At 43.2% G+C, this 24,268-nt stretch overlaps 1 protein-coding gene across 1 annotated transcript; it reads right to left on the reverse strand.

Annotated features, from left to right (window-relative positions):
• Nucleotides 1–2,940: 2,940 nt before the first annotated feature.
• Nucleotides 2,941–23,478, reverse strand: zbtb16b (zinc finger and BTB domain containing 16b). Its single transcript, XM_084950552.1, has 7 exons — nt 23,160–23,478; nt 20,754–22,019; nt 17,427–17,524; nt 14,989–15,075; nt 8,374–8,544; nt 7,098–7,265; nt 2,941–6,037 (listed from the first exon to the last, which is right to left on the reverse strand). Exons 2-7 carry the CDS (start codon nt 21,926–21,928, stop codon nt 5,808–5,810), a joined length of 1,929 nt encoding a protein of 642 aa, XP_084806678.1. The 5' UTR covers nt 21,929–22,019; nt 23,160–23,478; the 3' UTR covers nt 2,941–5,807.
• Nucleotides 23,479–24,268: the final 790 nt, after the last annotated feature.

The following is a 24,268-nucleotide window of genomic DNA, read 5'->3' on the forward strand; positions in this document are numbered from 1 at the left end:
CGTTGCCGTGGATGACTTTTGAGCCACTCTTCTTACAGCCTTGCTTTAGCTCATTGAAGTTTGCAGCCAAAGCGCTTCAATCATGCTGAAGTTTGAACTTTTCCTGGGAAATTGCAACACCTTGATTCTTTTCTTTTTCATTGTGTTGTTGTGCGACTCATTTGGGACAAGCTTTAGCCGTTGGACAGACGGCTTCATATTTGACTCTAGAATATTTTGGTAATACAGAGGACTTCATGGTCGACTTAATGACTCCAAGGTGCCCAGGTCCCATGGCTGCAAACCAAGCCTGAATAATCACCCCTTTACCACTCTGCTTTACATCTGAGGAGTTTGTGCTGATATGTTGTGTTTGGTTTTCGCCAAAGTGTTGCTGTGAATTATGGTCAAACATCACCACTTTGGTTCCAGAAGTCTCCAGGTTTGTTCAGATGTAACTTTGCAAACCTTGGCTGTGCCGTTGTGTTATTTTTAGAGAGAATTTGCTGAGATGTCCACTGCTGGGAATATTGATGCGTTGTGTTAACCCACTCCTAGGTGCTCCAGACCAGCAAACTGTCAAAACATCTGCTTTTATAGAGGTGGTCACACAGCACCTGGATGCTACTTACAGTCTTAATTCCTATGAAATCATTGAGAGTGCTGTTAGTTATTGTCAGGACTTCACAGAGTCACAAGAAGACTGTCCTTTTCACATGATCGATATAAACTCCAATTAAAGCTTGAACATGGTACCTTCAAACTGAATGCACTGACCAAAGAAACACTGTATAACACGTATCTTTATTTCATCCGTTCAGCTGTTAATATCGCACCTCCCTTAACCCCAAACCTCTGTTTAAGGACCGTGTAGGTGGTCTTAAACCTTTGTTTGGGAATCACTGCATTCATGCTACTTTACACTATAAAGGACCATCTTTATTTGGTCTGAACAAACAAAGATTATATGAAGCCGTTTTAAAATAAGTTCTTCTATAACATTAGTAATATACATACACATCCTAAGGTTTCCTCTAGTCAGTGGGAAGTAATGAACACCGCAACGTACTGTAGCTTATATGAAACTTAAAATATCCCTGAGTGAGCTGAAAAAACGCAGAGCACTAGAGAAAAAGAGTGTTGTGATTATTATAGAGTGGAACAGTAAACACTGCAACCTGGAATTTAGCTGACCGGATTGAAGTCATATAGCTTTAAAATAGATTACACAATAAAACATTCACAGCCTACTCAGAGGGAACTTTATGAGAAACTGAGGAACATTGGCACGGTAACCTGTTAAGCCCCAAACCATCAGGCAAGCAGAAAACAAAACAAAACAGAGAAACGTACAGTAAACTCTGCCACTACCTTTAATTATGAGGTTGAATTTTCACTGTGCTGTGCAGACCTGATATATGGACTTCTTTCACATCTGGGATGAAACACAGGCCAGCTGTGGCTCTGGCAGAGCGCCATCGGAGGTCACCACAGGGCCTGGAGTGACTCCAGCTGTTTGCAAGTAGCCCAGATGATATATAAACTCTATAAACAGTTTGAGACTGTGAAAGTTTGTGGCAGGAGCCAATAAACCGTTAAGAGGGATCAGCAGCATTGTCTCAGCGTAGATGGTAGCCCGGGCTCTGTAACTGTGCTGAAAACTGAAACGTTCAGAGGGTTGAATTAGGACATCAGAGACTGGAGAGAGAGAGAGAGAGAGAGAGAGAGAGAGGAGAGACCATGCTGCAGTAATTCCCAAGGGATATGTGAGAGTACTTGAAAATTAAAGCTCAGCTGATCTGTAGCATTTTAACACCACTAGCTGCATGTGATGTAACATGAAACCAATTAGCAAAAATAATAAACATTTGAAATGTTAAATGAATTACATGGTTATCTGTGGGTATGCTTAAATGGTGAAAATTTGTTTGATGATCTTTACTTTACACTTTCATAAAACTCATGAAACTGGTTGTTTCTAGGATTACGATGCCCCAGCTGATATGACCCAAACCTGACTCACTTGAACACCTTGTGAGATATTTTTGGTTTGACAGACAGCACTCCCTAGTACTGTGCACAGAAAACTAGGTGAAGGAACATATTTTGCAGTGATGCTGTTTCATCCCGGGACGCACGGCGGTGTAGTGATTAGCCTCGTTGCCTGTGAGGGTAAATGGTTGTCTGTTCAGGGTGTACCCTGCTTCTCGCCCTACCTCAGCTGGGCTCCAATGCTCCCACGACCCTAAACTAGCTAAGCAGAAGTGTTTGCATGAAGAAAGATCCCCCTAGCAGAAAACCAGAAATTTAGCATGCACGTAAGACTTTCTGACAGCGTGTAACAGCCCAACAGCTTATGACCTCTGTTTATTCCTTTAATTTGTCACCCATGTTTAAGCCAAACCAAACCAACCAAAAGTTTGTTCCAACCAAAAGTTGTAGTCAAATAAATGTATTAGGTCGTGTCTGTTCATGAGCCACATGCTGCCCCGCTGGGCCAGAATATTACAACTGCTGCACAAGATCGAGCTGAAAAGTAAAGAAGTAAAATTTCACTCTGTAAACGTCCACATTCACAAGTTTTTCCACATTTTGTCAGGTTTTTTTTACATTACAGAGAAGCACTACTGCTGTGCTTAAAACATATGCATCAACAAAGCATGAAATGAACAATTTGATCCTGTGTGTGTGTGTGTGTGTGTGTGATGCCGTCCTTTCTGCTACAAAATACTGGAATCTGCAATAAAAACCTAAACTCAAAGTAGCGTGTACCAGTGTAGACACTGCTTCTTAACTTCAAAGCAAACAATTCTGTTAATGTGTAAAATGAATTCAGATCACCCCCCTCTTTTTCTTCTATTTTTTTTTTATTTTGTAAAGAGCAAATAGGCTGGGAACCGCTGCCAGTCACACTTTACGAGCGCACACAGACGGCAGAAACAACAGGCAAATGAGACGTGATGCATAAAATAGTAAACTGTTTTATTCTTTTTTTAACCATGCCACTGAACACTGACGCATACAGAGTTGTGCCTGAATCCACACGGAGAAAACACTTTCACACACTGTGTTACAAAGCTGTAATGAAGAGGGATTTTACTGCACACATGGCAAGAAGAACAACCCTGATTGGATACCAGGTCGAGCTTTGATCTGGCCCTGAGGTAGACAGACATTGACATAATCTAAACAATGCTAATCACATCCTTCTAGGACACATCAAATAAAAGACAGCTGTATTATCACAACATAGAAAGATCAAAGAAAAAAAAAATCCTTTTCAAACAAAAGTGCTCTATTTCTTTTGGTCCACCGAGGAAAATCCATTTATAGTGCATGTTCATGTAGAATAGATACAGTGAATGTGTTTTCATGGCACTGAGTGTTGTTGGCTACTTAAGAAGGCATTGGTAATGCCCACAGATGCCAAGATTTGCTATACACACTGTTTTCATCCAAAGATGTCAGTCCATTGTCACTTTGAAGGGAACAATTTGAGACAAGCGTGTACTTTTTTTACATCAAAAATTGCTTGGAACTTGCATCAGAGTATCAGCCACTATCACAGTATGTTGCTTCCAGTTGCAATGTTCAGACAAAGTGGATCTACATGGCAGTCTATCTTTAATTGAGTAACAATAAACAAACACCCAGAAACAACTACCAATAGCACAGACCCATGTACTCAAGCACATCAATGCTCTACTTATAAAAGAGGCACAAGGGAGGGATCTTAATCAAATCAGAGACTTATAAAACACACACATTAAGATGTTTTCTTTTTTTTCTCAAATCATACCAAATGTAAACAGATAGCAAATTACTGTAATACAAAAATACAACATGTTTAAATCTATAAGGCCCGTGTTAGGCTCACATAAGGGAATAACATACCATGACAGATTTTACATTACAGCTACACTACAACTGACAATAACCTGCTCATAGTAATTCAGTGTCAGAATTTTCTTTTTGTGTTTTGTTTAAAAAAACAAACAAACAAAAAACTACTTTTCATGTTTTCTTCAGTTTTCTCCAAGAAAATTCTGATTCTGTGATTTTTATAAGACATCTATATATAGTTTAAGGGACAGTTCACGACAAAAAATCAGATTTTCTGGCTGTTAGTGCCACTCGTTTGTTTAGTTTTAGCGCGAGCCGCCCAGTTTGAGAAGTCAACGCTGCTTGGAGATGTCGTCCTTCTCTTGAAATTCATCAAAGTAAATAGAAATCATTATCTCAATATGCAAATAAAAAAAACAAAAAAAAAAACAATCAAAACACAAAAAGCTCAGTTTTTTCATATATCAACTATTCCACACGGCAATCATATCAGACGGCATCGCAGAAGGCTCATGCTTGTGGCTGAGCTGTAATGTTAGCTACCTGCAGGCTTCTTTTGGTTAGCGATTACAGAAACTACAGAGTAAATAGTCCCTACATGAAATTGCTCACACCAGAGTTTTGGGGTTTTGTTTCTTTTAAAGTAACCGGGTCAGTCTCTGTACCATTTGATTCCATCATAATCAAGAGAAGACAAGCATCTCTATAAAAACTGGGAGACTCGCACCAGATGAATAAACAGCACTACAGACCAGAGGAAAAATACCTACATTTGATTTTTGGATAAACTGTTCCTTAAAGGATTTTTTTTAATAAAAAAAAACTACACAGAAAGCCGTGTTGAGGCATTTTTTACACACTTTTTGACCATGTAATTTATGATGAATTCTAAAAAAACCAAACAAACTGAAAACGGCTGATGGATGAATAATTTGCAGTGGATTTAAAACGGTGAAAAGCGAGGAGAGGTAGAGCTCGCTCTACTAGAAATCATCCCAAGAGACACGGACCGTCTGATGAAAACCAGCACATATTTGGTAACAAATAAACAACGTATAAATAGCACAACCTTATTACAAGAGAAACTCAAATTGTGAGCCAGCTACCCCACCCACCCGAAACAATAACACCCACTGCAAGAAAGACAAGGCAATTAAAGAGATCAAGCTCATGAGGTCAAAACGTGGCAGCCATTCAAGTAAAACATGCAGAAAATAAACATCTCAAATAAAAATCCAACAGCAGGAGAAAAAACAAAAAAAAACCCAAAGCAGTCACAGGAAATTAGGAGAGAAAATGTTGCAAAGTTCAGCCAATCAAGCCTTCGTGGAATATTTTCAACATCTACTGCACAATCATAGACGATAACTCGGGTTGTCTGATGGTTTAGCAATCAGTCAAAATGATCCTGCTACACATACAGGTCAGCAGTCACAGCCATTGTGGCATTGATTTTAACCACAGTGGATCCATTAGAGATACAGTGATTATCAAAACTTGTGTGCGAGGGAGACGGTGTGTGTCTGTGTTTGTGCACGTGAGGCCAAAATAGTTAAGTCATCAGGAAACTGTCAAAAATGTGATAATCAATTAATCTTGCAATATTTATTGGACTTTTTTGGGCAAATATCTTTAAAGAATTCAGCTTGTCAACAAAATGTGACTTCTTCTGCCCTTTTTTTTCCTTTTAGAGTAAAAATAACCTGACTGATGATGAACATTGGTTGCAGCCCTGACGTGTACGCCCATCTGTTTTCGTGCTTGCACGTCTAATTGTCGGGAATAAACAAATAAAACCAACTCAGTATCTCTTTGAGCGACATCTCTCCGTAATACACTTCCCAGTTCACCCAACAAGAATTCAGACTCTTTCAAAAACCCTTACAGAAACATTTCAAACCAGCAACACAGGTTTTCATCCAACAGTGACCGTGTGCGTGTGAGTGTGTGCGCCAGTCAGACTGTGCTTGGAGTCCAAGTCCTGCTCAGACGTAACAGACATACAGGTAAGTCTTTTCTATCCTCCAATCCGCCGGCACCTCCTCGGGTTTGTGGCCCTTCATGTGCTTCTGCATGGCAGCCAGGCTGGGGCAGAAGTCCTGGCAGATGGTGCACTGGTACGGAGACGCTCCGTTGTGAGTGCGCAGGTGCTTGATCATAGCCGAGTAGTCTCTTGACCGTTGGTGACAGAGCTTACACTCAAATGGCTTCTCACCTGAAAAATTCAACAATACGACATTAACCTTGTAGACCTGCAGCCAGATGAGACGGGACTCGCCTCCTAGTTTAGGCCGCTGCACTTTCAGAGGTGTGTTTGTATGTCGGTGCTCTAGGGTTAGACCTGAATTTGATATTAACATTTCAAACCCTGAGCCATGAAATAATACTGGCAATATCTTTCTTTTTTTAATGAATTGGTTATTAATAATAATATTCATTTTTTTTTTTTAAGAAATTAAATATTAATTTGCATATATTCGTTTTCATTTGTATCATATTTGCTACATCTGGTATTTTTTGTAATTTGTTGCTTAAAAATGGGTGAAGGAAAAAAACTTACTGATAATCTAGTACTCAAGAACTCTCAAAACTCACGTATTAAATATGATACAATTGGCTTTAAAGGTTTTAAAATGAGTCTGTCAGCATCCAAAAGAAATTTTCTCTCTGTCTTAAGAGGGACGTGATTAATTTATGTGATTAATATAAAATCACGTAAAAATAAAAAGCCTCACTATGGCCATTCCTTAAAGTACAAGATAACTAATGATCAAATGATTAAACTTATTTCCTTGCTAAAAAAAAAGTTGAAATTTTGACAGAGTACATTGTTAGCTGTAGAAGAAATGCTGTATTTTATTTATTTCTGTCTTTTTCTAAGGCCAAAACCTTAAATGCATTAGTCTAAATCAATACGTTCCTGCCCTTTCTATGGCAGGCATTCCCACTGAAGAGTCTTTAAAGTGATTTTCCAGCATAAAGATAGCAGGGCACTGTACATTTTAGTAAGCGTGACTCATAAAGGAGTAAAATACTGCTTTTGTGGGGGACGATTTATACACATTGAATTATACAAACGGCAGCAGCAGCATTGTAAATGTGCCATTAAATGAAAATGTTGGCCGTGGTCACTGTAATACCAAGTGCAACACTGCGGTGTATCCATGTCTAATAAGAGAGTTTTGGTGTGCCGATAATACAGGCGATTGTTGGACTTTTCCCTGGATCCACCTGAAGGACTTTTTTCGAGCGCGCGCTCCTCTCTGAGCTCTTACCTGTGTGTACGCGGTAATGTGTCTCTAGCTGGTGTTTCAGGCTGAACCTCTTCCCGCAGCCATTGCACTCGTAAGGCTTCTCTCCCGTGTGGATGCGTTTATGGCCCCTCAGCGTGCCGTCATCTCTGAAACAGCTCCCGCAGAATTCACACTCAAACGGATGATCGCCTGAAAGCACAATCGTGTCACAGCAGCAGCAGCAGCCGCAACACCAACACAGCCCATTATCGTGAGAAGCATTAAAGGCTAACTTTATCCTTGGCTCGACACGGCACGCCGCATATGTAGCTGCATAGGTCAAATAGTCACAGAGGCCTTTCCGCACGTGCATAGCAAACATGGGAAATGATGTTCTTTCAGACGTTGCTAATGTTATGACATGAGGACACTCCTCTTGGCTGTCGGCTAATAGCTAATAAAAGTCCTCCAGGCATGTGCTGCTCTGTTCTCTATACTGTAGTTAATCTATTTCTCTCCTAGGCTGAGGGTTTGACTCATCTCCAATGACCTATGTGCCTCATTATCTCAGTGTCCACAGCAACAGCCAAGTCAGAGGATACATTGCTCTCCTCATTACAGGCCGATTCTCCCCAATCCCCCACCCCACTGTGGAGCAGATGACATTTACAAAATGTTACTTCCAAGCAGAATGGCATACAAACAAGATACGCTGCCATGGCCAAAACTCCCTTCACTTCTGTCTCTTCACATCAATTATGTATTTCTCCTGTCTAGACATCAAGCCGTCCTGACAGCTGGGAGTGTTATTTAAGGTAAAAGAAGAAAGGGGGACATCTTTTCAGTAAATATCTCTCTGTCTCCTGCGGCACTAAGACTCACCCTTGGTAGAACACACAGACAAGTCATTTCCATTTGCTTTTCCTTCAATATTTATTTGGGTTTCCTCTATCATTTTGGGTGAACCGCACTAGAACTGACAGCCGTGAATTGCAGAGGCCCGAAGGCTGTCTAAGAACCCAAAATATAAACAGGATGAAATTGCCCAAAATATGCACCGGCCATAACGGTACAGTGCTGTCATCGCCAAGGTGAGTCATCTTATAGAGAAGGAAGGAGGGTGGGAGAGGATGCATGCAAATTGACTAAAACCTTAAAGCCAATAACCCCAGGAAATTAACCCATATACCAAAATAAATACAGCTGTCTCTCGTCTCCTCCTTAACGTATGCGTGTGCCTGACACCGACATGTTCGCGTTTTATGACGGCAGCTGACACTGTGAATAATGAGGATGGTACAAATGATCCGTGTCTTACCCGTGTGTGAGCGCAAGTGCCTTTTGAGGGTAGTGTGGCTTGGAAAGGGGCGCTCGCAGTGGCTACAGATGTAGCTGTGCATGCCTGCATGGGCCTCCATGTGCTGCTGCAGGGCCTTCTGGGTCTGGAAGCGCTTTGCACACAGCAGACAGAACACCGCCATGTCAGTCCCTGGAGAACGCGCAAGACACAGACGCACAGTTATTTCAGTACCATACACAGACAGGGCCTTAAGTGGGGAAACTGGGTCACTTCAACTTTGTGTGAGTCCTCTGAGGGAAAAGCTTCTTTCAAAGAGCAAGTGCCTCTACCTAAACTAACTCCCCTAAAAGCCCAGAGGCACTTTCAGCTGTGAGTCTTTATACGTTCTATTTTAAACCATGAAAGTCATTGTTTTCTTTAAGAATTTCCCACACAATGCAGAGCATGCCAATCACACAATCAATGGCTCCTTCCTGGTGTGTTAGATGTGTAATTATTCTCTTCATTCCCCATCAGGAGTCAGCTACAGCCTGTGAAGTCCTCTGTCTCTGTGCTCAAAGAGCAGCTGATAGTAGCTCCACCCTAAATGATGCCTACACTATGCGCTCTGTGCAGAATGTTAAGTAGTGATATCAAGCCATTAAAGGCAGGACTGCAGGAAAAAACACAATCCAGTTTAATCCTGTGTGTGACCTGGCATCTCTTTGGGGCTGCTTTCCTGTTGCACAGAGTGTGGAGAGGAATACAGATAGGGAGTCGCTGGCAGGCTAGTTTAAGTCAAAATGGCTATGTGAAGAAGATCCATTGGCTGTCATACAGTCAACATTTGATCTACAGGATGTGTACGCCAGCACGCTCCACTGTGACATTCACACTGATGCAAAATTCATATGTGCACCGGTGAGGGACTGGTTAATCAGTGGCATCGGACGTAATGTGCATGTCCTGGAGAGTGAGGCTTTAATGTGAGATTATGAGGTCCTTATTTCTCTGTCTGCACAGGTTGCAGATCATTTACAATGCTAGCAGGTCCCATTGCTCCTGACTCAGATTCAATCAGACATCTCCAGCGGAGGATCATTAGTAAACAGAGGACTGTGCCAGCACTTCATTGGAATTCAAGTGGGGTTGCTGTGTCGCATTTAAAATGCAGTCTGATGAGGTCCACTAAATCAAATCATTTGTTACTGTTATTGAAGTGCCTTGAGGCAACTGGCAATTAAATTGGAATTAACGCAGGGAAAGGGATACAGCACACTCATACTAAGAGGGAAGAGTGTCAGACACTTGCTTTAGGTTCAATCAAGTTAAAGACAAGCCTGTTCAAAGGAGAAAGAAAAAGAAACAAATCAAGCATATTCACATTTTTTCAGGGATAAATCAAAAACGTTGGCTGAGTATTGTTTGCTCATCCGCGCATCACAGTTTGCTCAAACAATGAAAGACACTTTAACATTTCATGGATGACTGCAGTTTAGCTTAAATAAAGAAAGCCTCAGCTTCCTGTTTTGTTTTGTTTTTTCTCTCAAATCTTCTGAAATTTCACCCCAAAACAAAACTTAATAAAACCGATCGTTCATAATCATTAACGGAAATAAGACGGGATGAAATGCATTCCCCGATGTTAAACGTCCTGCCGGGAGCCGATCTGATGGAATGAGCTGCACCTGTTCAGAGGCTTTAGCCTGTGCTCTTTTCCACAAAGGGCACACAATGAGGTTCAGGCCCTCATTGACCAAGCCCATTAGTCATAGGCTCCTCATGCAACTCCTACAATCCCTGTCTTTATGTTGTCGCCTAATGACCAAGGCCCTTTCTCACACATGGATCACAATATTTTAGTTGTAGACAAAAGACCCTCCAGTCTCAATGCCCATGCGCCCTCCCCACTCCCCTTATTCGCTGACCATACAGGAAATCCTTTCACTGGCTAACCAGCTTCACTTTCTTTCTGAGTCATACCTAACGAATGCTGCTTTTGCTCTACGCTGTGTAACAGTATAGTCTGGATAATGATCTATCCAAAATGGTTAAAAACACTTAAGAAGCAGAAAATGCAGTCTCTGAATGACCCCGAGATGTGAAGCCTTCCTCCACTTTAACCAGCTAGCAGTAAATTCTTTCAACCAGCAGGGGGAGCGCTTTCTGTTCCAATGTGTCCGCGTTACTGTAGCTGCAGGCAGAGCAGAGCCCTCAACCAACCGAGCAGCATATTATCCACCTTGTAGATACTTCAAAGCTACTTTAATTATCCTCCCTCTACTCTCTCGTTATTAACCGTCATATATTTTAAACGCCTGTTTCGGTGCAGCTTGCATATTTTCCTTTTTTTTTCCTCCCCTGTCTGCTCTAGAAGTTTTACATCCTAGTTTCTCTGTGGAGGTAAACCGTGACTCCCCAACACACTCGCAGACACTCACAGATGTACAGCCTGATCTTTCTGTCACCGACAATGCTGAAACTTGAGAAAAGGAATATGACAACTCTTCTGTCACAAGAATCTCAACCCTTGATCTCGGATGACACGCAGTGACAACAGCTCAGCAGTCGTTTTCGGTTTTATTCTGCGCAAGCGACGCTGAAAATAAAAATACCAAATAATGTCTTGAAGTGTAAACAAAAACCTTTGGAGGCGAGGAAGTGTTTGTATGCGTTAGCGGTGGCATTTCGCCTCACTGTGCTCTGTTAACTTTTGAAACGAAAAAGGTTTTGCAGTCGTGGAGTTTTCCAGTAAGCTTTGGTAATAAATGCTGGGGAGATTCTTTATGAGAGAATAAGCCCTAAAGTTGGCTGTCACTGCCCCCTGCTTTCTCACCCTTAACCAGACAATGGGTTTGGACTTTAGGCTTTAAGGCACAGGATGACCCCCTGACCTATGGCCCTCAATAGGCTAAAGACCACGTAATCAATAGCATTTCTCAAAGGCTGGAGCGTTGACTGAGCATTGTGTTTAGTGGGCGGGAGCTTTAACAGTGGGAATAATGATTTACTTTTAAGCAATTCTGCTACGAGGCAGAAAATCTAAACATTTACTGTGTGCGTTATGCGACTAAGCTGCTCATCTAATGCACAATTAGGTTAGTAATTGAGGACAGTTTGGGGTTGTTATGTGATTTCAGCATATCTCCATGAAGCCAATGTGTATGCTCGTGTGATTTAACATAGTTTGCCTTCATGCATCTGCCACTTATTCAGTCCAACTGAGGTGGGAGCCAGCCAGGCTCTCACGCTGCCTAAGAAACAAAACCATGTGTCTAGGCAACCAGATAGGATCATGGTCCTTGTTGGGGTGAAGTGTTCAAGCTAATCCCTTCATTCACAAATAAGCGCAGCCTGTTTCTTTTCAAGCAGCAAACAAAAGTTTTCCCACCCTGAGATTCTGGGAGTAAACCCACGGCAAATTGGACAAGAGATTGTATCAGTGATGACCGCAAAGCTGTATAATTTCTTCTGTGTTAATCTTAACTTCAGTGTCCTGAGCCTACAGATTACACTGGTCGAACCGTGAAAAATGTCCCTTCTGTGTTTGCTGAAATATGCCGTAGACTTCATTTTAACAGCATCGGTCACAAATAACTGGCATTGTTTTAATAGACGCTTTCAGAATTCGATCCATTAAGGCATTTGTTTCGGCAAATTGTGAATGACGGCCGAGTCAGAGCTGAACAAATCACCTGCTGCTATCAAAACAACAGCGGATTTCACAGTTTACAATATTAACATCAATGCTGTTCACGTCCACTAGTATGCAGTGTAAAGGCACTTTCAGCTACGTCCTCGGGCCCTGCTCGCCGTCTGCCGGCACACTGCTATCACCCTGTTAAACATACACAGCCAGGCGGGCTACGTGCTATGTGCTGGACCTCACATGACCCCGTGCGTTCAGGCTACTGTACGTGTTCATGCGGACAGCTCCATGCAGAGCAACAGTACAGTACCTTAAACAACCCCGGGCCCTCATCAGTAGACTGCTAATCTACCCGAGTGAGCAACAACCGACTCAATAATTAATGCAACATGAGATACGTTGCTCGTGTTTAACCACCATTCCATGGACCGGTTCATTGAGGTCACACACTGATTCATTCGCCTCTGTTCCTAGAACGTTTGCTATATTATCTATAGCTACTGTATTTCACTTTACATGAAATGGCAGGGCAGCTCGGGGCGTGTTTTTTGTGTGTGTGTGTGTGTGTGTGTGTGTGTGTGTGTGTGTGTGTGTGTGTGTGTGTGTGTGTGTGTGGTAACAGTCAGGGAAAATAAATACTCGGGGGGACATAATGGCCAAACAGAGCACAGTTCAGTTCAGTTTAAGGCTTATGCGAATTACAACTGGGTATTAACAGGAGGGTGCAGTATGATGACGGACATGCAATTAGGCGAGCTAAAAGGTCTGCATTAAGAGGGATGCATTAGAAAGCCTGGGCTGTATCTGAACAGACTACAGGACTGTTTAATTAGGGTTTGGACAGAAGGTAATATTATTCACTTGATGAAGCAGCCTGTAATGTGTGGAAACAGTGCAGCTGCTGTGAGTACACAAAGACAGCACTCTTATGGCCTTTTTTCTGTAGGCAAGGCAAGGTGGCAAAATGGTCAGCCAGCACAGTTTGAAGCACATACAGTCGATTTCTGTGCATGGTGGAGATGAGCTATGAGTCTTGGGTTTTCCAAAATGGAAAGCTAGGTGCCCCAGAGCCCTTACTTGCCATGATGAAACAAACCCCTTTGTTGTGAGAGCAATTCGGAGACAGATCCATTCTTTTATTTTGGGCACTGACAAGTAGGTCAGAGGAGACTATGACAGTGCTGTGGTGAGGAGTAAACAGCAGCACATGATGTTGTTTTCCTCTGTGTCCTGGCATCCAACACCAGCAGCAATCCTCCTGCCCTCAGGAAGTCCTCGCATACCCCCTACCCCCTTCCCTTCTCACAGTTCAACCCACCCCTAACCCTCTCCACCAAACCCCCTGCTCCCTTTGATCTAACTTCAGCAACTCAGGGCCATTAACGTCTGACATATAAAAGTGGCTAAAGACTTTCACTGTAAACTAGTCTTGCGGCCAAATCAGCCAAATTGCCACAGAGTAAGGTCTCCCAAGAGCAGAATTATCTCCCCTCTGGAGAAGAGGTGGACGGCAGTGCTGCAGCTGCTGAGGTCTGACAAGTGTTAATCTGCTAAGGGGAAACTCATTTGGCTAACTGGTTATGCCACATGGCAAATTAAAGCAGAAGCTGCACGCTCGGCACTGTGTCTTTTTTTGTTTTGGGTTTTTTTTTTTTTTTTTAGAAGAACAAGAAATAAAAACCAGGTGATTTAGAAAATGCGAGTCTCTGCAGTGATTTGGAAAATTTCCTTGCATAACCTCGGCACAACTGATTGAATTACCTGTAGCTCATGACGAATGCCACAATAAGAGTCAGTAAAAAGGGTCATGCGTCACAGCGGACCAAGCTGAGATCATGACAAAATAAGAGAGTAATGCCCTCCTGCACCCTGCTCTGGATACAGTGCCAAGCTGAAACCGAGCTCTGGATGTTTACAACTCAGGGAGATGAGGGTAGAAACTTCTGGGCATCGTTAACACCCCTCCATGTCCACATCCATTAACTATTCATACTGTGTGTGCCACCTGGAGTTACAGTTACGTGCCAGCGCTCCTGAGAGGGTTATCACCTTTCTCTGACAGTAGCAGAAAAGGTGTGGATTCGGACACTGTCAGGGATACATGTATGTGCCATCTGACAACAAACCTGTTGGGCAATAAACTCGAATTTAGGCAGATGGAAAAATGATGCATTCATTACAGACAACCGATAAACCTTTTAGAAATGTCTTAATCAAAAAGAAAAATACCAACTTACTCAGAAAAGTACTGCACTTAGACAACATCTGGTTTATCTCTCGCTTGATTTTTAGTGCATTTTATTTAATCAGTTGGACACTTGTGTTGTTTGTCATTTTTATCTCCTCCCTTTTCCTTTTTTTTCCCCCCTCTGTGAGGCACTTTCTAACGTTGATAACGACTTCAGCTCCCCGGGCATGTTTTTCCAAACTACGAGAGTCCAGATTGCAAATCACCATCCAGGTTTGTGCAGCCAGTCAGCCAGAAATATAACTATTTAAAAAAATACTTTGACTCATCTTGGTGCCAAATGTTAATGCCAGACACTCGCTGAACAAGAAGAGTATGTAATGCAAACATTTTGCCTGGTTTGAGATCACTGAAAAATCACAAAAAGGTGTCTGGCCTGCTGTTGAGTGTGTGGGCGTGAGGTAAATAATTTCACAGCCGCTGTCATGAGGGAGGTGAGGATAGTATGTCTGTGAAACTGTAATGCTGGTGCTGTAAAGCTACTGCTGTGGCAAAGTGGCATGCAGTGGGCCTGGATGCCAGGAGATATTAGTGGGTGATATGTGAGAGGGCCTCCCACCTCCCTGTTGATAAATTATGGAGCATCATGACAGGAACAGTTTAACCCAGCCAGCATGACAAGCCAGTTTAGACCATGATCACGAGTCCGTAGTCACGGCTTACTCAACAGCTCAGTGCATGCTGTCCAGGTTAAACATTGTGTGTGTGTGTGCGTGCGTGCACGTTGAGAAAGCATGTACACATGTTTGTAAAGTACCTGTGTGTGTTTGCCTGTGGGCTTCCAGAGCGTCCTCTGAGGAGAATGTCGCTCCGCACTGATCACACACGAGCGCCTCTGCAGGAGCTGTAGACAAAATCAAATTCAAAAGAGTGTATTTTGATCAGACCTGAACACAAACATGTGTTTGTAATTGCAGCCTAAGTCAGTTAATTTCACATTTAAAGAGGACTGTGGAGAAAATCAACGAGAGGGGGGGGGGGGGAACAAAGACACGCTGTTTGAAAAGTCAGCAAAGAGCCTTGTTTGTCACACACTTGTGCTTTTCAGGTGTTAACACAAGGAAGCAAATGCGCGGAGTACAATGGAGCAGTGGAAAGCGCCGTAAAAACACAACTAGGGACAAACAAAAGCACCAGACAGGGTGCAATGGCCCTTCTTCTCGAAAAAAGAAAAAGGAAAAAAAAGAGCAGAGCTGAAGAGTTTTATTTACCGTGCCCTGTTATCAGTCTCTGAACAGTGAGCAGACTGTATGCCTGAGAGGCCACAGAAGGACTGGGTGTTCTCTCTACAGCAGACGCTTCCCGCCTGCGGCACATCCCTTTATCAAAAAAAACACTTCAGAGTCAACACCCCGAATCCCACCGCATACACTGTAACTACAGTTCCCAGTTCACCTTTGGAATGCCCTTGTCTATTCTGATGAAGACATGAGAGAGACAAGTATGCACGCTGCCAGCAGAAACGTTCAATCCTTGTTCTGCACTCACCTCACACCTGTACAGACAGACAAATAAGACAGATATGCACATACGCACACGCTCGCTCTTTCTCTTTCTCTCACACACAGCTGTTTGGATGTGGGTTGGCTCTCACAGAGATGTAAATCGGTTGCAGATCCATACTGGCCCAGGGCTCATTCACTGATCTATTTTCTGCTCAGCTGGCTTTAAATGAAGTTAAAATGACTCATTAAAACACCCACAAGCTTTGGGAACTCTGAGCGCTACAGCCTAAATGTGGTCCTCTTTCAACTCTTACGATGCCACTATACAGAGACACTCTGCCACTGTTCCCAATGCTGCACACAAATACCAAAAAAACCAAAAAAAAAAAAAGAGAGAGCCCCAATCTGTTCATTTCTAAAAACAACAATTTTTGAAAACAAACTGTTACTGTTTTGGAATAGTGCGTTTTGTTACACGGCGTAAAAATAAAACTTGCTTGAGAGTAGTGTTGTTTAGTAGTAACACTAAAGCAGAATTTGCAATCCTGATGTTGTGTGACGCTGTCCAGTGTGGTGTGTTGTGTTGTGTGAGATTGTGTGATAAGGGAAGAAGAGAACATAGTGCATTGTCTTGTGCAGTCAAAGGCACGGAGTGTGCTCTCATCCATAAACCATCAAACTGTCTCCAGACGCGGCTGCAATCGTCCTCCATCAAAACACTTTGTCTGGCATACCAAAATAAGAGCCAGCATCGAGCTGAATACCAAATCAGCCCATTAGAGCAGTGGAGCACTCGCTCCTTAGCAACCAGCGGGATCTAAGGCTGCTATACCGAAATACACAGTGACAAAGAAATGAGATCCACATCTCTCTCTCTTTTTTTTTTTTTTTTTTCTGTAGTATTATAGGTTGACACATTGGGATGGGGAGAGTTTATGCAAAAAATTCAAATTAGGTTAAAGGTGCTGCTGTTACGCATGTCGCTGCGAATTGAAAATCAAAGCGCGTTGTGGTGGTCGGGGTAATGCAAGACAATATGTGTGTTTAGGGTTATCCAGAGGGTATAAAAGAGGAGGAACAGAAAAAGGGAGGGAGATCAGGTGAAGTTTAAAGAAGCAGATTCTTTCTCTCATCCGTCAGCAGGATGTCATTCCAAAACAATCCTCATAGAGAAGGCGGAGAGGACAGGGACTTTGCCTTGTCTGTACACATAATCCAACTGAGGTTTCTGTTTTAGTTTCATTTTTAGTCCCTGATCTCTACCCCCCCCTCCCCCCAAACTACCCGCCCCTCCTCTCTCTCTATTTTGGATAAAGTAGCTGGGAGAGCAGTCAGGTCTGATTAAGTCTGCATTTGGGTACAGTGTGTTCCTGGACACACATCTGCGAGCGAGCCATCACACACGCTTCGGAACACTGGCAGAACACCCAGGCCTGCCGGCAGCTGATGATGTCATCACTCAGAAGGGGCAGAGCTGGCGAGCTGCCAGAGTCTCCGAAAAAACACAGAAACGATTCAAACTGAGAGAGACTAGAGAGGGAGACGGAGAGAAGAGAGGGAGGGAGACGTGCATAGACCTAAGCATGAAAAAGAAAGCATGATCCAAGTATTCGGAGCAGCACTAACCGGCATGGGGGGGTGGAGGGGGGTCGTAGCATGAACAGGTGCATTTGAAAAGCTGCACTACTGTATCAAGAGGGTTGATCAGCTCTGAATGCTCTGAGATGAGAGTGTGAGAGTTACTAAGTACCTGTGTGAGACAGCATGTGCATCCTGAGCCGCATGCTGTCCTGGAAGTGTTTGCCACAGTATTCACAGCCATTGCCCTTCTCCTCATTATGGAGCCTCCTGTGGAAAGACAAACACTAATGTGAGCGTGCTAACGGATTCAAGAAACGGAGCGAGACTGCACTTTTGATAAAGCAAAAAAGCCGCAGATTCGAGACACTTTTATTAAGGTCTCCCAAACCTAGAAGCATCATTGTAACAAGAGGAGCATGTTTTAATTCCGGCAAGAATCCCTCGCTGAATGCGGCATCATTAGCGTAAGAGGCCCTTGGAGTTGTGAATCACAACGCATGAACGCTAAAAGAACACAGACAATAGGATATCTGGCTAATTTCAGAGCGCAAACATACGCGTGCCTCCACCCGCCAGCACTGCAAGACACTGGGCACACACGCAAACCCACTCAGACTAGCGCGCACACAGACAGCACATGCACGCAAACTCGCATCCCGACATAATATGCACACGCATACACTCCTCCTGTAACTGCAATGAAAAGGAGAAAAGAAGATGATTCGCTGAAGCTCCGCCGGCAGCAAAACCTATCATATCATATCACACACATCCAAGCATGCGAGGCATCTGTACTGTTATCCTTGGATCACCCCGCCAACAGCAGAGCAAATGGCCTAAAAAGTCTGTGGTTAAACACACACTGTGGTCATAATAAATGAGACTTAAGATGTCATTTAATTTAGATGAAATCAACATTAACGCCGTCAGGAACAAAAAGGAATCCTTTTAGAGCTGCAGGCCCAGAAATACTCCATGTAGTTTCAAATTTGACCAGCTTCTGTTCATACTAGATTCTTATACTATACTAGATTAAGTTTTATTTAGGACATCCTGGTGGTCAAGTAGTCTGCGATATATGCAGTTATGTTACAATCTTTGATTTTTGGCAGATGCTTCCTAATATTTGTTAATATGCTTAAAAAAAGATGTTTGTGGTAGTTTAGAAATAGTGTCCAATACGATTGCTTACAGCGAGGTCTGCAGCACATGTTGCAGAGTAGCATCAGTGGTTTTCATATTAAATAGAGAGAAGTACATTACTAGAAAAATATTTTCCTATTCAATATAACTGGCATTCTGCATTTATAATAAGAAGCATAATATTACTATTAAGTTCCAATCGCATTTGAAACTAACTTAAACTAACTTCACTCACCGTGCATCAATATGTAGCTGACATTTTTGTCATTTAGTTGCATAGATGACCCCTTAATTACAGAGGTGGGTAATTAATTTTCCCAAGGGGCCACACGAGAATCTCTTTAAAAGCTTATTGGCGTGGCCCTCCACAGCAGTCCCATTTTTCTGTTCTCCTGCACGTCTGCATATGTCATATGCCGATCATCAGCGTTCTGCATTCCCACTGGTCGTCACTTTAATCACTCGCTTCAAAGCTGAACTCACTTTAGCTTGGCACCCGCCCACTTCGCATCACTATTAGCTTTTTCAGCTGTCACTGCTACGAGTCACTGACTGGTCTCTTCCTTTGTTTGACACTGTTTGAAATACTTGGAAGACCAAAAGAATTTGATTTTGTGACTTTTTAGTTTATTCGTTGTTATGTTTTAAATTATACCATATATGGTTAAATGTCAATATCAGCTTCTGCCCTAAAAGAATAATTAACTGTTGGGCTCCAAATGCAATGAAAGGGGTGGACTTTGTCCTGCTGGTCTGGGAGTGGGGGCAGGGGGTCGGGGGTTAAAGGCACTGACCGTGTAATCATAATGTTTTAAAGTCGGAGTCCAGCTGCGAAAAACTGTTGCGTTTGATTTTGAATTCATTCCACGTCTTCCTGCCCTCATTTCACTGTCATTGAAACAAAACCGATAAATTATTTGAAGTTAATTAATTTTGGAATATTGAAAAGAGGAGCTGTCCTCAAACATGCAAAACAGGCTTTTAATTTGATTTTAGCGGCTGTTTAGTAACCTTGAAAAGTTAGTAGAACACTGAACTGTTCATTTTATAATTTCAGCCTCAAGGCTGCTGATTTTTTTTTAATGGTATATATTTCCCAATTGTTTATTTATTTTTATCATTCAAACCAAATTGATTTCTTTTTCTGAAGTGTTTCATACTAAAACTGTGCCAGGAGATGCCTCCTGAACAACACCAGAAAATGTCAATCTGCAGGCCAGGTGTATGCTCAGTGACCTGGTTACAGACCTACAGCAACTTCATTACATCCTCAAGCAGTGCCACCACCGCAGCTCCTTGAACCTGCGGACATGAGCCTGTCTCCGTGAGTAAGCTGTGCGCATCACTAAATATCCCACAGGATGCATTGTTTCAACAGAGTTCTGGAGTGAGGCTGAAATGTCAGCCACAGGCATGAACAGGGAAACACTGCGATCCTAATCATGGGTTAGCTGCACATTAGGACTGCAAACTGTCTTGTTTCTACCGACTGATGATGAGTCAAACGCTGACGAGCTCGCATAATTGGAAACATCTGCAATCAAGTTAATGAGAGCTGTCATCGATCTGGTTAATTTTTTGTGTACAATGACAAAAGGACAAGCTAATAAGTAGGGTAAAAATAAACAAGAACAATAAAAAAACAACAACAACAAAACAACAGAGCTGAGTCGTGAAGCAGAAGTTATCCATCATGTTGCTGAAGCGTCCAGCCCGGTCCCTGCTGAGAGGATCCTGTCTGCTGATGCAAAGGAATGCATATCAAATAGCCTGGGAGACAGACTGTTGTGTGAAGCGCACTTCTGCACAGATAATCAAACAGAATTTAGAAAATGAGGCTTTGTAAATGACAGCATTTTGCGACACCAAGGCCTCTTTATATCAAACCCCTCACAGAGACTCGATTGAAAAGTTGCCGACACGTCTCACTGTTAAGACACGAGCGCAGGTGTCCCTGAGAATAAATGAACAAATTCTCAGATGCTGTTTCAAGCTTTTGACTCACATTATATTCACTGAGAGGGGGGGAAATGTCGAAGACGTAGAAAAGGTTAAATTTAAGAGACACGTGTCTGGCATAATCATTCATTATCACAATAAGCACAGATCCACCTGCACGCCCGTCTCCTCCATCTTTTATTAAAGGTAACGCACGACTGTCAGTGAAAATGTTGAGCCGCAGGAGAGTGTAGCAGTGTTTCTTCAGCACAAAATACAACAAAATATTTTGTGATTATTAGCTATTGAGCCTGGCGTTTTTAAAGTATATTATTTCATTTTGCATTAGTTAAAACAAGCCAGATTAAAAATAAACAGCACAAATTAGTGTTAATGGTTGTTTTGTGCATGTTACCTGTGCTGCTCCGCAGCCTGCCGGCTGTGCAGCTGGAGCCCACATTCGCCACAACACTGCTGGCCTTGAGCTGGGGCCTCGTGCCTCATCCCTGCTGCAAACTGGCCAAGCCTGCTCAGGAGCTCCCTGTGCAGCAACCCTTGGTGCAGCAGGCCACTGTAGGTTCTCGGGTCTAGTGGCACACCCAGGGTTGGGGCCACAGAAACAGACACTGGCATGCCCTCCCCTGTGTGGTTGGATGGCACAGAGTATATGGAGGCCAGGTGTTTCTCAGAGATCCCGGGAAAACAGTCAAGAGTGTTTCCTGCCATTTGTCCTCCATCCTCGGGGCCTGTGTGCAGCTCTCGAGCACTGGTGATGACGCTACCTCTCAGGGGCGTCCCCGGGCCTTCGTCTCTAGGCTGGTCTGAGATGCAGCTTCCCTCCCCTGCACTGGAGGATCTGCCCTCATAGCTGTTGGCATCATCCACCTGCATGCGCTCTAGTTTTATACTTCTGGGAGGTTCGTGGGATGAATCCTGGGCTATCTCTACACCGCTATGCTGAGCCTTCTGGGAGTTCTCCATGTCTACCACTGTGTCCTGCTTGGGGCTCGATTCAGGAGCTGCTTCAGGCTCTGGGCCAGGAGAGCTCCTCTCAGTCATGTGGTACAGTGCCAGGTGGTGTAGAGCTGTGGGACTGGTGTGGTTGGGTCCATCCTGTATGGAATGCTTCTTGGACATCAGCATTTGCCTCCAGTGCCTGGCCCGGCCATGGTCACTGTGATCTCCGGAGCTGTGATTCCTGACCGCCACTTCCTCACTCTCCTCTGCCTGGATGGTCTCCAGCACCTTCAGGCACTGCTCCTCCAGGTACTCGATCTCCAGAATCTCAGCAGCATACAGCAAGTCGTCCAAGTCCTCAGCTGTGGCCTGGAGCGAGGCGGTGTAGGCGTACTCTAGGATCTGCTGGAAAGTCTTGGGGGACAGGAAGTCCAGGGCGTAGCGCAGGCTGCTGCGGTGGAACAAGATCTCGAACATTTTGCTAGTGCAGGCCAGGACGGTGCGGTGCGCTGGAAACTCTTGGCCATCCACTGTGATAATGACATCACACAGGGTGCCGGTCAGACGCATCTGATTAGCCCGCTGCAGGAGCGTGCTGGAGTGAGTGGGATTGTGGAGTTGAAGAACACCCATGTTTGTCAGACCCCTATCCACTCGGACCTTTGCTGAGCCCACGCATGAGGTGTGGCTGTCCTGCCTGCTTTTCTTTCAGTTCGCTGTAGGTCTGCGTTTTGGGGTGGAGGAATGAAGATGGAAGACTGTTAGAGCCCATTTCACGTACAGTATGATGCAAAAGGCAGATGATTATACTCCAGGGAACACACCAGTCAAAAGCAACTTAAAATGATATTAATGAATATAATATAACGTGAAAAGCAAACCCTCGACCCCCCTATGTGATTTCTTTAATTATTTTATTTGATGCACCCTACATGCATTTAAAAAATACCAAAGGGAGACAACAGGTCGATGAGCGCAAAGCAACAGTTTCCACTGCAGGTGATTAGTCTGAGGTTTCACTGAGAGCGGTCACGTCGCTGTAATAACGTCTGCATACTGAGAGGTGACGGTTCAATTTATCAAGCTCCTCACACATTCATCCATTCCTTCAACAGGTAGGCCTGCTATTAACAAAGCCCTTCAAGGGCTGATTAGTTCATTTAGGCGGCGCACGTTCATGATTAGATGTGTTACAATTAAGCGCTCTGCTTAAAAAAAAAAAAGAAAGAAGGAAAGAAAGAAAAGAAAAACAAAAACCTGAGTAAGTTACCAAACTGGCAAAGCACGCAAATAAAGCGCAATCCGCGCATGCATGGATTTTTTTTTTTCTATACATCCAAACGGCTGAATGAGTGTCTGAATAATCCCTGTTTGATGTTTTGTGTAGTCGGACCACTCAACGGCACCTCCAGTGATGCTGACGGGCTGCATCCTCAACTAACCGCAACATCAGAGCGCATCAGGTGCAGACGCACAAATCCACCTGATTATCCAAACACATTGCGACAAATTAACCCTCCCTGCGCGCTTTTCATTTAAGGGGACGCGACGGGTTCGAAAATAAAAGACCCAATTTGTCTAAAATAGTCCAGAGTGCATCACAGTGGCGTGAACAGTGTGCGATACAGTCTGAGCTCATTCAAGTTTGGAAAATCCTAAAGCAGTGCGCGGACTAAACTTAAGTGGATTTCCACATGGTTGCTGCGAATCGAAATTATATCAAGGAGCCGCAAAGCTGGCATTATTGTTCAGTGTTAATAATTAAGATGAGGAGGTCTCAAAAGTAGTTCATCGGAGCTGAATCACCTGACAGAAATCAACAGTGGAAAGAATAAAGAGTGGCGGCTGTCAGAGCTGTTCTTACCTCCGTCTCCTAATGTCCTCCGCTGATTATCCAGGCAGTATCATGCTTACACATTTCACAGTACCCGCTCCAAACTCAGTCCTGCTCCAAGTAAGCAAATCATCACCCAGCCACGACAGTCAAACCAGCAGGGGAAAGCGAGACTGCCGAGGAGAATTTTCAAAATAAAACGACGGCCAGAGCGATGCGATTAATAACTGTTGATCTAGCTGACTGTTATTATCAGGTTATAATTACAAACGTAGTGACTGTGTGGCGTCAAAACATTGTTTCCAACATGCTGTAACTAACTCAAGAACTAAATTGTTTCAAGAACCAACACTATGATCACAGTAAGAGGGGCAAAGTGATCGAAATACGTGCAGAAAGCACTTAGTGTGAGTCAAAATCGTTATAACGATACTATAGTATTCACGTCTTTGTAGATCGTTGCAGAATGACACTCCTGGAAAAACGGCACTACATGAAGGATATTATAAAGTTTAGTTAGATTTGATTATTCACAAATATTCTGTGCATTTTATTCACCTAAATACTGACACATACATCAACATATTTTGATCAGTATTAAATGATGTAGCCATATTTTACACAAATTACTGGGTTTAACTCTAAGCCTTCACGTGGAAACAAAGGTAGACAGAGAGTAATAGTTACACTTATGTATTTTATGTAGATAATGCAAATATTTTGTAACAGATGTAGAGAATATCATTTTATATTTGAAGACAAAGAAAGAATGCGATTCTTATGAGGCTTTGCTTCTTTTTCGTTTTTTGCCAGCTACAAGGTTACCCAACTTATAAACCGGTGTACTTTAGTTTTTAGTATTTCAGTAAATGAAGTGGAAAAACTGTCCTGCAAATATGCTCTTGTGTTTAGGCCACTGAATCTGTTGCATCCTGGTGATTTAGTGCTTTAAGATATGCAACATGTTTCCCCAGCGCTCCTAATTTGCATCTGACTGAGGAGTTTTGATTAAGTCATCCTTTACCATCCTTTTGTGCTTTTCCTGTGCATCTCTCTCTTTCAAAGGTAAAATATGAGACAACGATAGATGGGGGGGGGGGGGAATCCATCCAATGCCTATTTAACTGTGTATGATTTTA

This window comes from Perissodus microlepis, chromosome 14 (assembly GCF_051167445.1).
Source record: "Perissodus microlepis isolate ML-2025 ecotype Zambia chromosome 14, ASM5116744v1, whole genome shotgun sequence".
Lineage (NCBI taxonomy): Eukaryota > Metazoa > Chordata > Actinopteri > Cichliformes > Cichlidae > Perissodus > Perissodus microlepis.

Coding starts and splice junctions, on each gene's coding strand:
- zbtb16b (XM_084950552.1), bottom strand. CDS start 21,928: ATGGGTGTTCTTCAACTCCACAATCCCACTCACTCCAGCACGCTCCTG. Junction 15,076..17,426: donor GCACATGCTGTCTCACACAG/GTACTTAGTAAC, acceptor TTTTGTCTACAG/CTCCTGCAGAGGCGCTCGTG. Junction 8,545..14,988: donor CCACAGGCAAACACACACAG/GTACTTTACAAA, acceptor CGCGTTCTCCAG/GGACTGACATGGCGGTGTTC.